The 14,245-nt window shown below is 36.8% G+C and overlaps 2 protein-coding genes across 2 annotated transcripts; both read right to left on the bottom strand.

The window, feature by feature from the left end:
• Positions 1-6,913: 6,913 nt before the first annotated feature.
• Positions 6,914-9,378, bottom strand: nkx6.1 (NK6 homeobox 1; the record flags this gene model as incomplete). Its single annotated transcript, XM_079486071.1, has 3 exons — positions 6,914-7,879; positions 8,485-8,657; positions 8,829-9,378. 3 exons carry the CDS (start codon positions 9,376-9,378, stop codon positions 7,634-7,636), a joined length of 969 nt encoding a protein of 322 aa, XP_079342197.1. The 3' UTR covers positions 6,914-7,633.
• A 2,009-nt stretch (positions 9,379-11,387) lies between these two features.
• On the bottom strand, positions 11,388-14,245 carry rpl17 (ribosomal protein L17). Its single transcript, XM_079487467.1, has 7 exons — positions 14,176-14,245; positions 13,597-13,646; positions 13,485-13,525; positions 13,089-13,223; positions 12,810-12,908; positions 12,366-12,557; positions 11,388-12,187 (listed from the first exon to the last, which is right to left on the bottom strand). Exons 2-7 carry the CDS (start codon positions 13,634-13,636, stop codon positions 12,140-12,142), a joined length of 555 nt encoding a protein of 184 aa, XP_079343593.1. The 5' UTR covers positions 13,637-13,646; positions 14,176-14,245; the 3' UTR covers positions 11,388-12,139.

The following is a 14,245-nucleotide window of genomic DNA, read 5'->3' as shown; positions in this document are numbered from 1 at the left end:
CCTGAAACACATTTGGGTAATATGCCAGGGCAGTTCCTGTTTATCATGTGATACATTCATGGGCGGGCGCGGTACATTATGTACATAATTCACTGCTTACATTTGTCAAAACATGGGTTTGTATGAGAGCTAATGATCCACGTTAAATTAATGACACCATAAAGGAGAAAAATCCACTGTTCATGAAGGCATGACAGGATCCACTCGGCCCGCTATAGCATTAAACTTATAAGCGGGTAATCAGGGCCTGAAAGCACAACATCAAGCCAAACACAACACAGCCAATGGTGAGGTGAATGCACCATATTGACTATGCTATGCATGGTTCACAAAACATTTTTGGGATAAATTTTGGTAAGTTTGGTCCCTGGAGCTTAAAAAAATTCAAAATGCATTTCAGATGAAAAAGTCAAATAGAAATTACCTAAAATAGGCAATTTGTAACTTTTGCCTCTGTATCGCTATTTCAGGTTGGAAACATAAAATTGCAGGGTACTTTAGAGGAAAAGTTCATCTCAAAATCAAAATTGTGTTATTTTTACTCCCCCACATGACCTTCCTTCAACATGTTTTAAGACCTCCTAGCGTTTTCAGAACACAAATAAAGATATTTTAGGAGACATCCGAGAGATTTCCAACCCTCCTCATCGTCATTATTTTGCTTTGTTTTTCGCACATAAAGTTGAGCCCCTATGAGCGGATGTACCAATTTAACGATTTAATTTAATGTCTTCTGTACTGTTTTCTGGACCTTGACAACAACTATAACCATGATGCCTATGAGGAGGCCTGGATATCTCACGGATGTCTTCTAAATATCTTTATTTGTGTTACGAAGATGTATACAACCAGTATTTATACAAGTTTACTGAAATATATCAGCTTTATGTTAAGAGACAGTTGTGAATACTTACTTTTTATGCATTTACTCAATAATATATTTTTATAGTTAAATAAATAAAAAAGATTAAAGAAAAAGGTTTAACAAAATTAAAGGACATATGTCAACCTTGCCATGGAAAATTAAGTGTTTAGTTTTAACCAAAGGTTTAGGTTAACCAAAGATGTCAACATTTGGTGGTTTAAATACAGTCTCTTAAAAGTTTTTAAAGCATTTTTTTTATTTTTAGTGCATGATTTCAGGGAAAATGCTTTCAGAATTGTCACATCCATAACTGTCTATATTCCTCATAAAAGGGCACATTTGAATTAAACAAATCCTTTTTTATGCTATGTTAAGATCCATCCTTCGCCATTTCTTTGTCTTTGATTTCTCTTCTGGTTTATGAATTTTAACTCAGAGAAATCCTACAAAGTATGTTGTCTCTCATTTACATTTACATTACATTTAGTCATTTAGCAGACGCTTTTATCCAAAGCGACTTACAGATGAGGAAACATTGGAAGCAATTATAACAACAGGCAACAAAAAAGGGTGTTCTTTTTTGTCATATCCATAACTCATGTTCGTTTCCCTGTTTTAAAATAGAAAACTTGTGCATAGACTGATATTTTTATAATGTCTACACTTTATCAACAGATGGTTCAATACATAAGTAACAAATACAGGGAGTTTAAGCTATATGTCACAGACATATCTCTGGAATTGCCCTCAGTGAACGAAACCTTTTTAGATATTGTCATACATACTTTTTTTATTTAATCTAATATTATCAAATGTTGATTATTGTTTCTATGTATCAAATCTTTGGAGCTTGGCAACACTGCTATTGAGTCCATAGCAGAAGCCACACGATCAGCTGATTCCTGCTCTACCCATAATTCCCTTTCTCTCCCGTTCAATGTCACTAAAGCGAACGATAAGAGACGTGACAAAGCTTCTCCACTACTTTAATTTCACTAAAAGATTTAATACATTCAGGGTGCACTTTATCACCTTTTTATTGTCTTTTTAATTCATCGCACTGCTCCTCTTTGTGTCGGCCATAACTTTTCTTTCCGGTGAGTGAGAGCTACGCATCATGCAACACAATACAGCCCTAAATGCATGTATGATAAGGCTTTGATTTCACTAGCACTCCTGGTCTCCTCAGCCAGCCAGGGAGAAATCTATTACTCCACTGCCATTTTCCTAAGTGTTTGTACCCTACCATGACCCTACTACTTTATCTGTTGGTTTTTATTTTCAGAGTGCATGCTGTCCATATGTTACTCTAATAGTTGCTATAATTCTTGGGCAATAGGGCTCATGTTTTATTGGGAGTGAGATAAAAATAGGAAAAAAAGGACAAGGCAAAAATGCATTTTAATAAAAAACCTCTAGCAATATACTAATGGGCTGACATTGATGTATTTGCATAGAGATGAATTACTGGCCTGGCTTGACGTGACTTTTAAAATATGATTGAGGAGGTTATTATTGCTGCACTATGCTATGTGTTATCAGGTTGTTTTAGCTTGGCTAATAAAATGCAGATCTCAGGACTTGGCCGATGAGGGCAGTTTATTCATAGCCTCAGCCATCTATTGAAGGTGCTCATTTTGTCATTACTTTCCCCCCACACACGCACTCCCGAGACATACACATATACCACAAGCATTAAACAGACTGGCATCAGTCCACTTTTTATAGCAGATGTAAATCATCTTGTTTAATAAATCAACATGTTGTCTTTTTTATTTTAAAAATAATACGAAAATCTAAAAAATAAAGTAATTTCTCATACATGCACACATGCACACACACAACAGAACCTCTTTTTCCGCAAAAACTGTATAACCATCAGATTAAAATCTTATTTGTTTACCACCATCTGATTGTGAATCCCCATTTGTTTGTAAGCCACTGCAGCTAGAGGCTTTGACAGATTATGAGAACATCATTAGACAAGATTACAGGAGATTATAAACACTAGAGTGTGTTATACCACCCAAGGTGCCCCAAAAACCTCTTGGAGAACAATATAAGTATACTCAGGAGACCACACACTAACCTCAAACCCAGTCTCCGCAATCACCTGCATCTCACCTATAGGATAACATTTAACAATCATTAACCGAAATATTCATTTGCTTATTTAATTAGGTTGAAACTAATGTGATTAATTCAGCTTCTGTGTACTAACAACACAAAAAAATTATCTGGCCCCATGTAAACTAAATAAATTGTGCATTGTGCATGGGGCAGTGGCCACAGAGTTTGGCAACTGAATTTTTAATTATGTTAGCAAAATATTAGGGTTTACGGGACTGTAAACACAATTTATTTAATAAGGTTATATTAATTAACACTACAGTATTAAATTATTTTAAACACACATTAGAATGTTTAAGATCTGAAATAATCAACCACGCAACCACCTTACAAAATGCTCTAAAATTGAATAGCCATTTTCTAGTGTACTATATACAACATGGGAGATTAAAATGTTTCATGAACAATGCAAGTTTTTCATTCTATAAAATTATTAGGCATAGAATTCAAATAAAAACAAGACGATAAAATAACAAAAACCTTTCACGCATTGAACGCATCACAGACCGCTCATCCCTGTGAAAACCAATGAGATGGCTGCCGGGACATTCATAATAGGGGATCCCAAGGTGCTCTTTATCAGGACTCTCCAAATGGTTGAGAAAGAGATAAGGCCTCAGGCACATGTAAGCCAGCATTTATTCTTTGCGACCGCAGCTGCTTGTGACATAGTCTTGTATGTAATCTCGTGTAGTACATGTTCAACTGAGAGCACATCAATGGGGCTCTTTATCTGAAACACATAGTATCAGCGAATTAGTCACACCACTAAATGTCAAATGAGATCTTACCAAGTGCCATTTGTAAAGATATGTGGGGAGAGAAAAAACGTTGAGATTTGAGGATTACATGTATTAATGCTGTAGCCAGAAAAACTGTGTTAAAAAAAATGTATACTAAAATTACAACAGAATGCTGATGTTTGTTGGGTTTGTGCATTCACAAGTATTAAAATACACTAAATAAGTTTTGCTAAACAATACAAACTCAACATGCATGCCGTCTCAGGTAGGAGCTGTATAGGAAGGAACTGCTATTTCTCAACTAATTAACCTCCAACAAGTGTCTGATGAAAGAATAGCACTGACCCAGGATCCTGTGGCCAGCTGCAACATCATCACTGTTCCTGGAACAGTGCAGCTGCAACACAAGATCAGCAGGCACTCAGCAGATGCTAACATTTCTCCCCTGAGAAATAGACGTCATGTTCAGCACACCTGGACCTCGGTGATGGATCATAATTCTACCCAGATCAGGGGAACAAGCAAGCTTGAAGAGCCAGGTCTATCTCACTTATGCCTGCTTTCACTGCTCAGCTGATTTTCTTCTCTTTGCTATGTTGCATGTGTCATATGCAAATAGTGAATTATATTTCTTGATTGGATAACTGATCTACAATAAAATTGTGTAGCAAAGATGGAATGGTTATTGCTAATCATTGTTTCCATTTTGCTCCACTACAGAATGCATGCATAATCTATGGCCATCTTATTGAATTTCAGGTTAAATCCTGTATCCCTGTGGCAAAGATAAATACAGAAAACCAGCAAATTATCATACACTTGCAGTTTTACAGTAAGGGTTTTTTTGTATGAACTAACCCTTAAAATGTACTGAGACAAAACTAGTTTAACTAGAGTTAAACATTACTACAGAGCATGTAATGGTGTAGTTTAATACCGTCGGTTTCATAATGAAAATCTAAGTGGTTTAAATACGCTTGTGCTATTGTCCCATTTTGCTTTAATCTAAATAAAAGATCTAAATACTGTCAGGAATCTTTGCTAAAAGCTTTTAGTTCCTAAAGTCAACATTGAAGAGTCTTTCGTGACCTGCAGGTCATTTTGGAAAGTTTTTAGGGCTATTATTCTATACTAGACTTTATACTTATTGGTAAATAATTGTTTATCTCAGTCACCAATCAGCATTTGCAGTTCTTTATATTAGCTCATATCATGAAGTCCTCAAATGAAATGGCTTTGTACAGTAACAGAGTTAATGAGCATATTCATTAATGTATTTTAATGTGAAGCAATCAGAGATTAATTATTGCAGATGAGGTCATTAAGCTCTCACTCAACAGCAATTTGATAACTTATTGACATCAGGTCATTGGCCTACATATGTATCCAAATAAGGATAGATCCATTAGAGTTTGAGATGCTGAAGAAAATCGTCAGTGATGGAGCCTAAGATAATAGGCTAATAAGTAATGCGATGAAAACTAGAGTGATGTCTGTGTAAAACAGAACGAACTTTTGAACTGATATGTCAAATATGCTAAATAAATGTTCTCATCGAAAAGTTCTCCGCTTTCTGTTTTTATTTAGTTGAAAAGCCGAAATCCTGCTGGGTAAACGTCATTTGATAGACGCAACCTCGGACGAATTGAGAATCAACAGCATGTGGACTCGAGTGGGAAAATGTGCCAATGTAAAGTATTAAAAACAAAAACCATTAGAAAACGTAAAACTATGGGTGACCGTGGTTATTTTAAATATAATTTACTATCACAAGCGACAAGCCTGTTTGTTTCCAGATTCCCTAATATACACCTCACCAAAAGCCATTAAAAATACAATAGAATCATCACACATTCTTGTTTAAATACTTTTGAATTTAGGTGCATTTTTATACCAGTACCAGACTAATATGAATGTACAAAAACCAATTCAACCTTAAACATTAATTTCAAATGTATTTGTTTGCCCTTAGCAACACATTATCACATCGTCCAAAGTACGAAAGAAATTAGGTTAATCGCCAACACTTCTCCAGCATTTGTTGTAACACTGTCCTGTTTTATAGTGTTAGAATAAAACCGTATAGTGAACAGTTAATGACTGCACTACTTCATGATTATTTGCAGGCAGGTAGTGAGTATCAAAACAAATGTAACCCTATCGTGTGAGTTCGTTATTTAAATATTATTTTAGATATATTAGACGATTTCTTTACATCTGCATCTTTTTATTGCAATAGATTTCAGAATGATGCATTTAAAATACTACTAGGCCGTTGGTATAATTTATTATTAAACAAAATTTAAAATATTTAAGAATATTTACGTTTTGTAACTTCCCTTAATGATGAATGCAACCTATTACATAATTCTATTGGCCACCAAAAATCTGTTCACTTATGTAACCTGTGGAGAAGACATGGACTCGCTGCTCTTCAAAAATACCTATTTCAGCAATGCATGATGTTTTCTGGAAGTCGAAACTAGCATGGTGTATCCTCTCCACCCTCACCTTATAAATTAAATTTTCTGTCCGCTTGTTGAGAACAAATCGGTTGAGTGATTTCCAATTTCTAAAGAACACAGTGATCTAATCGCGCGAATCAGCTGACACGTTGAAGCTGTGACGCGTTTTGCTTATTCGTAAATCAACTTTAGACCACCTAAACGATTTTCTTCTTTCATGATCCTGTCCGTTATTCCAATATGACCTTTTCACCGGTGTGTCTCAGTGATCTAAAGACAGACAGCAAGTTTGATAGTTCATCCTATAGCATTCAGATAGTAAAACTGTGCACGTTAAGGGCGTCTTTAAAATAAAAAAATCTAGCAAACTGAAGTGCCAAATATTAAACAGAGAATATGTTAAAATTACGTAGTTATTAAATTACAGTTAAAAGCTAAGTATGAGTTTTGGGGATTTTAAAAAACTAGTTGTAATAATAGGGAAAATAACAAAAAATAAAGGCACAGAAAAAATTAGATCACTATTAGAGAACATCCCTGTATTTCCCTGTTGAACTCTAACAAGACCGATGTAAACTTTTTAAACCCCCAACACCAACCTCTTACCGAAAGTAAGCATATTTATTAATGGCTGAAAGCTTTGTAGAAACAATTCACCTAGTATTATAAGCGACTTCATGAATAACAAAATGAAAAAAAAATATTCCATTCGTTTAACATTTTATTAAATAAAAGTGCAATACACACGAACCTACAAGGCGCATTTTGCAGGATTCAAACACTGTTACAAACTTGAAATATCATAAATTAATCGTGAAAAAATTAAGGAAACATCCTAACATTGGGAGACGAACACTATGCATTATATTACAAATATATGGTTATGTGTTTGTTTATTTACACTTCAGATCCTGGACAGAAGGCTGTAAATGACGCTCAGGTGTATTTTCCCATTAAACGTAAATTATGAAATAATTCTATATTTTCATTCTTGACTATTTTAAGGATAAAAAAGGGCCAAAGCGGATTAAAACCATACAAAATTTCAGGTTAATAATCACCAACACAAATTAATTACATGAGAATGCAAATTCCAAATCCCGAACCAAAATATAAACTGAAGCAATGTGAACGGATTTTGCCATGTTTACTATTAAAAATATTTTACACATAAATATTCACAGTTATATAATTCCTATGAGATACAACTCACGCCGTTAATTTACAAAAAGGTACCGTTGTCTTTACGTTGAAATGTGTCTGTTCCAGACACTGATGCACGTTCAGCTCCACCGCAGGTGCATTTTCTTCTGGTTTGCATCCTTCCATTCAAACCAGAGATCAGACATTGTGGAAAAACAGTAGCCTACATGATTTTGACACTTCTTGAGAAATTTGGTCTCAAGAGTCATCTCATTTCCCGTTTCCATTTACGAGCTCTCGTTTTCCGACGTGTGAATAATAAGAGCTGAGTTTGGTTTGTGTTTTTTCAGTAACTGAGTTATTTTTTCATCGTCTGAGTTTGGGTCTAAAGGCTTGTTGTAATCGTCGTCATCGTCTTCATTTTCCGAGGTCCCTTTCAGCCTTTCGGTCTCTGAATCTTGCTTTTTCTTCGCCGATGCCATTTCAGCCGCGTGCCGTTTTCTCCATTTTGTTCTTCGATTTTGAAACCAAACCTTAACAATTAAAATATGATAAAACTCGATTTAAATCACAAAGATCGAATAATATTTATCTAAATCAATAAGTGCATATTGGATAAATAATGCTCAAATCACTAATGTGAAACAAATGTCAAAACTGATTTGTGCTGGACAAATGGTTTGTCAAAATAACGGAGACAGCTTCAAAGCCCAGCCATAACAATTAACCTCCGCACATACAATTAAAACAGATAAAAGAGGATAAAACAGGTCGTAATAAAAATATAGGCCTATATCATATTTCTTTTTTTACGTGTTTCTGGCGATAATTTTAGATTGAAATGAAATTGTTTTAAAGCTCTAAATACTGCGATATATTTATTAAAATGAACAAATTCTATACGCAAATTAAGTAGAAAAACATTTAAGTATAGTATACTGACTAAATAACTGTAAACTGAATAAAAACAATAAACCTATGTATCATTTTGATACATCATTTTTTAATAACAGTTCAACAAATTAAAACGGTGTTTTTATTTTGAACGTCTATACGTGAATTATTAGAAGTCAGACATTTTTTGTCCTGTCATACTTCACTTTAAGAAATTGTTAAGGCAATTTATGTGACGTCTTACCTTTACTTGGCTCTCTGTCATTCCTAAAGAGTAGGCCAACCGCGCTCTTTCTGGTCCAGCTAAATATTTCGTTTGCTCAAATGTTTTTTCCAGCGCGAAAATTTGCTGCCCGGAAAACGTTGGCCGTGTGTGTTTCCTTTTCCCATCCTTATCCAGAAGCACAGAGTTTTGATCTGAGGGAGCAAGGTTAAATTCCTTAATCATATTACCCCTTACGTATAATATGGTTGTTATTGTCATTTGTTGCATTTATAATTTACTAGCCTATATTGCACGGCGCAATAAGAACATACGTATTCAAGACTTGACGAAGTTATTTCTTTAAAGAATGTACCAAAACTTACGTGGTGAGCATGCAAATCTCGCGTCTCTCCAGTGTGGGCTCTGCATAACTCCAGGCCAGAATATTGGGGTTCTGCCTGGAAGGTCCGTCAGAGGTTTCGGATAGCGAGCCACAGCCACAGCAGCGGCACCGGGGCTGAAATACAGCCCGTGAGGCGGTGGAGGACTCAGGCTGCTGAAACGGGGCAATCCAGACAAGATTCCTCCAGGAGAAGACGCAGCGACAGCAGCCGCCGCTCCGGCGGAGAACATCGAGGGTCTGCTCAGGATGTCATTTATTCCGTGAGGTGTGGCGGCCGCACACTGCTGGAGCGATCCGAGACTTGAAAGTCCACTTGACGATTTTAACCCCGGGGAAGAAACCGGAATACCACCTGGATTAGGGGAGGTCGCTGTCGGTGAGGTGGAAGATGCTTGTCCAGTGGAAGATAACGGGTAGGCTGGGTAAAGTGGTGTCTTCATTTCGGTCATACTGTGTAAAGCAGCTAAAGGTGGGGTGTTGAGAAGGAAAGCGCTCTGGCGAGACCCGTCCATTTGACCCACCGCTAACATAACCAAAACACTAGTTCTTTATATAAATATTTCGCAAGAAGCAAAGCAAAGCTTTACCACGGTTAACGCGCACGTTGCGCCCTTAAATAAACGGAGAAAATCGAATAAGAAAACCGAGTAGTAATAAAAAATACCTTGCGATCTCGAGCCTTAAAAGAAAAAGCCTAGTAATTTCTCTAAAAACTCCGAATCAGTTGAACTGAATCTTCATGCTTATCTCCTCTGGCAAAATCCATTCCCTTCTTTCAGATCTTGAAAAGCATCAAAATATGGCATGATATAAAAGAGCACAGTCCCTTCAAAGCGAGTAAAGAGTGCTGCCTATTCAGTGTTTTGAAATCTATAAATAAAAAGATAGTCTTTCTGAGTAGTTCACATGAAGATCTGGAAGATAATAAAACATTTTCATCAACCTGCTGTCTTTTGCAGGAAAAAGTCAAAACTTTCAGAGTGTGTCTGCGAAAGTAGAGGGGCTCATTGTGATGTGATTGGGTAAACCCGGCGGTGACGTAGCCTGTGTCAGCTCAGTGTCTGAACTGAATTTAGGAGTCTGCCCTCATTGGTTCACTATCACCGCTTTAATTTGCACATTAAAAGAGCTGCCATCCGACCCACTATTAAATACAAAAAGGGGACAAAATCAATCTAGTCAATTTGAGATCTATTGCTTAAATAAAGGGACATCTGCATGTGCTGCTGGTCATGTGAGCCAGTCAGAAATCTTATGAGCTTTAAGCTTCTGTGGACAGGGCGTAGACAGTGATCAGTGGAGTTTGGAGAAAAATATAACACAAATCACAAAATGATTAAGTGTGAATAAACACTACAATTTATCTCAACGCGAAGGGTTATATATGCGTAAGGGTCCGGAGATCAAAACTTTTCATGCTACAATTTTTTTTTTAATTTAGTTATTTATAATTACAAGTTATTGTATTCGTTAGCTATTAAGGATAAACTGAGTGTCAGTAAATATCTGAAACACAAAAAAGCTTTGGATGCTCCGCTGTCTCCAATGGAGCCTATCAAGATATTTTAAATACCTTGTTTATGACCGTTATCACACAAGTCATAATTTAGTCGGTAAAGAAGAAATATGAAAAATGTGCAAAATCGCGTTTCGGTCTATTTTTCTCAGCTGTCATTGAGTTTTCATTTGAACCATCAAGGTGTTGCAGCACCTTGTGGTCAAAGCGCAAAACAGCTACCATGGCAATTCAATTCTGAAGACACTAACTAAATCTCGTCTTGGTAGCCTATATTATTTTTAAGAAATGGATTTTGATCATGTTAATTAATATTAGGAGATTATTTTAAGGGAAATAGTTGCCCAACAAAGAGCAAAAAAGGACCACATAACCACAGCCTATACATCACTCACACATGCGTAACTTGCAAAAACTGAATTCTTCAAAATAAAAACCTTGCCACCTTTTAATTTTCAAATTCACTTTTGATGGTCTAAGCTAAAGGAAAGATTAGTAGTACAATATTGCCCTCTAGTGGTATACACACCTCTTCGTTTTCTTCTCAATTGAGTGCCCTTCATAGCATACATATGGACGCCCAAAACGGCAACAATTATGGCAGCTTTGGTATTTTCTATACAATTACAAAGAGGCATTAATAGAAACTACAAAGGAACGCACATTTTTCGTTTGTTACGAGCAAATTTACCAAGGACCGTTCAAATTCGTGTATAAGTAGGCCTACCCCACTTACATTTGTTTGCCGAACCCTTCTACCTAATTAAATCTTTTAAAAGACACTGAGACTTTGAATCATTTTGTTGGCAAGCTTTATCAGTAGTATTTTTCTGAATTTTTTTTTAAACATTTCGTTGCAACTTTTCACAGTAATGGAAACAACTAGGCCTTGGCTGACAACCTCACCTTTCAGTTCCAAAAACGGAGATAACTTTCAGGGTATGCAAGGAACCATAGCAACTCACTCTCTGCAGGTTAGGTTCCTGGGTTAGTGCATTTCAAGGATACGATAAAGAGCTTCATGGTTTGTCTGCGCATGTGTGCGCTTTTAATGAGCGTCAACTGGGCGTGGAAGCATATATTACGTATATTGTAATTTTACAGAAATATTACAATTACATTTTCGCCCATCGCAAGTCAGCATTATTAACTTTAGGATTTAACCTTTTAAAATGAAATAGTCTTTAAAATAATGCAAACTGGCATTAAACTAATTTATGGCTTTAGGTATTTATATTGGAAACTGTATACACTTTTAATCAGGTTTATAAAAACTTCAAAATATCACCGTTTATACACACCTAACAATTTCCAACAGTTAAAGGATGTTAATAGTGAATTATAAGTGCAGAACAATTCATTGAGCAATTGCATATCATTACTCAGCCTCTTATGCAATATTTGATACAGTGGGTCAAGGATAGTTGTGACCTAATGGTTAGAAAGCCAGACTTGAAACTCAAAGCTGTTAGCGGTTATCCTGATTCTGGTTGGCCAAACGACTCCAGGTACTGGACCAAAGATGTTTCAGACCCTTGAGAGTACAGGCGGAAGACCCCAAGAGAAATTACGAGCAGAGCAGCATAATTTTCCTATTGGCTTGATTATCAAATTACGAATACTATCGAAATAGTATCTCAGAAGCTCAAGTCTATGCAAATCAAACATAAGCTTCCTTTAAGGCCTTAAGACAAACACGTCATGGCGCATATGAGAGCAGAAAACAAAAAGAATCAGAGTCATTTTGTAGTACGAACGTAGGACTTTATTTACATTTACTCCCGAGCCATAAGCTTCTGCTTCTTGAGTTTCTTCTGGGAAATCTGCAAAGAGACCAAGAACAACTAGTAGTTAATGTCATAACAGATAAGTAGTTAGACACAGACTTCTCAACAGCTGTTCAGTAAAGGTTCAATTTTGTTTCATTATCAATACAAAGGTGTCCTAAGCTCATCATTACAGCAAAGTAAACACTAAAAGCTTTTATTAAAAAGACTTTACCTTTTTCTTCTGAGCTGCTTCCTCCTCTGGTTTGGGAACAATCTGCTCCTTCTCAGTGAGGATCATTTCAATGTGGCATGGGGAGCTCATGTAGGGGTTGATGCGTCCGTGAGCGCGGTATGTGCGCCTGCGCATCTTTGGGGCCTTGTTCACCTGGATATGTTCAATCACCAGAGAGTCCACATCCAAACCCTACAGGGTATCAATGAGAAAAACAAAACAAGAACATATCATACCTGTACTCAATTTACATGATACATTTCAAATAGATGGTAAAACAGCCCAAGTTAGGCTCAGGTGCAGCACAAAAGGAAAAGTGATAAATGTCCTCACATTTAAATAAAAAAATCTTTAATCAAATGTGATCGCCTGTCACCCATGCAAATTGCACAGGTTTTCAACTTTAATTTCAGTGTGCAGACCAGCGCAGTTCAACTGACATACCTTAAGCTCAGCATTACTTTCCGCATTTTTCAGCATGTGGAGAAGAAACTCTGCGCTTTTCTTGGGCCAGCGCCCCTGGGTCCAGCCGTGTTGCTTGGCCTAGATACGAAAAAAGAATATCAAGTCAATATCACAAAGTTCATCTTTATTTGATAGCGTGCAGCATGTTGCTCCAATGAAGTAGCGTTTTCATGATAAACTCCAAAGGTGCCCCAAGTTGTAGTCATCACAGCAACACAGATCCTGTTTTTAATATAGTTTTACTATTGGGGCACTCACTTGAGCACAACGGCCAACGCCACCATTGTAACGACGGAAAGGAACGCATTGGTGCTTGACTACAACGTCCCTCAGGTACTTGTTAGCCTTGCGGATGTGCATGCCTTTGATGGCCTGAGCAGTCTCACGGGTGTTCTGCAGAGGTAAAGCAAAAACATTTAGAAAAAGGAATGACTGTACAAAAATAAACTGAAACCGTCTCAAGTTAAACTATGGCTGCTCAGTAAATGCTTGATTCTTTTCATCATTAATGCAAAGGTGTCCTAAACTCATCATTACAGCCACATGTGTTCAATGTAACCATGACATGCAACCTGTTAACTAATACAAGATGGCACAAACAGACACAAGTCAATGGCTTAAGTCAAAAACACGAGTAACGTTAGTTTGTCTTACCTTGAAATGAACACGAAGGTTGGAGCCCCTCGACTTGCATGCTGTATGGAGAGAAAAACATTTACTCCAGGCTTTAATAATAGGATCATATTAAAACCAGCTGCCAACTTACACTTAGTCGGGTTCTCTGGATCGAGCGAGTAGCGGACCATTTTCAGAGATCTGTTGAGATAAGTAAGCAGATTTTTAGATAGCTTTGTAAACGAATCCGAGCTTAAGCAACTATTAATAAAACCACGTAATAGTTAGCGGACTATTAATACATAAAGCGACCCTGAACTACAACACCACGAGAACGCATGACGATATGCATTCATTCATTCATACAGTGACGATGCGACAAGGTCTCTTACTTTCTGCCAGATTTCATTCAAGGCTGCCTGAAAGTCAAGTACTTGAATTCCGTGCAGCTAACTTAAAAGTGTTTTCTTTAATACACGCAGCTGTATCAAGTCATAGGCAGACATACAATATGCTGTGGCTACAAAATGGCAGCGCACGGGCTATCATTAAACATCTTACCAAAATACAGCGATTACGTCGTGTGTGCTTAGCCATACTCCAGGAATATATTATAAACGACTAAAGTAAACAAATTGATGTGATATTATTAGAAAAATCGCAATGATGAAGAAGATTCAAAAAGGATAATTTTGAACATCGATGCAGTGGGATTCTTAGGCTCACTTACGTTCTCAGGCCGCGGAAGGGAAGAGGAAATGCAAGGCATTCTGGGGGAACAAATCAGATCCTGCTTCTTC

This window comes from Barbatula barbatula (genome assembly GCF_947034865.1).
Source record: "Barbatula barbatula genome assembly, chromosome: 22".
Taxonomy (NCBI): Eukaryota; Metazoa; Chordata; class Actinopteri; order Cypriniformes; family Nemacheilidae; genus Barbatula; species Barbatula barbatula.
The sequence above is the reverse complement of the archived record's forward strand: the minus strand, read 5'-3'. Positions and strand labels throughout refer to the sequence as shown.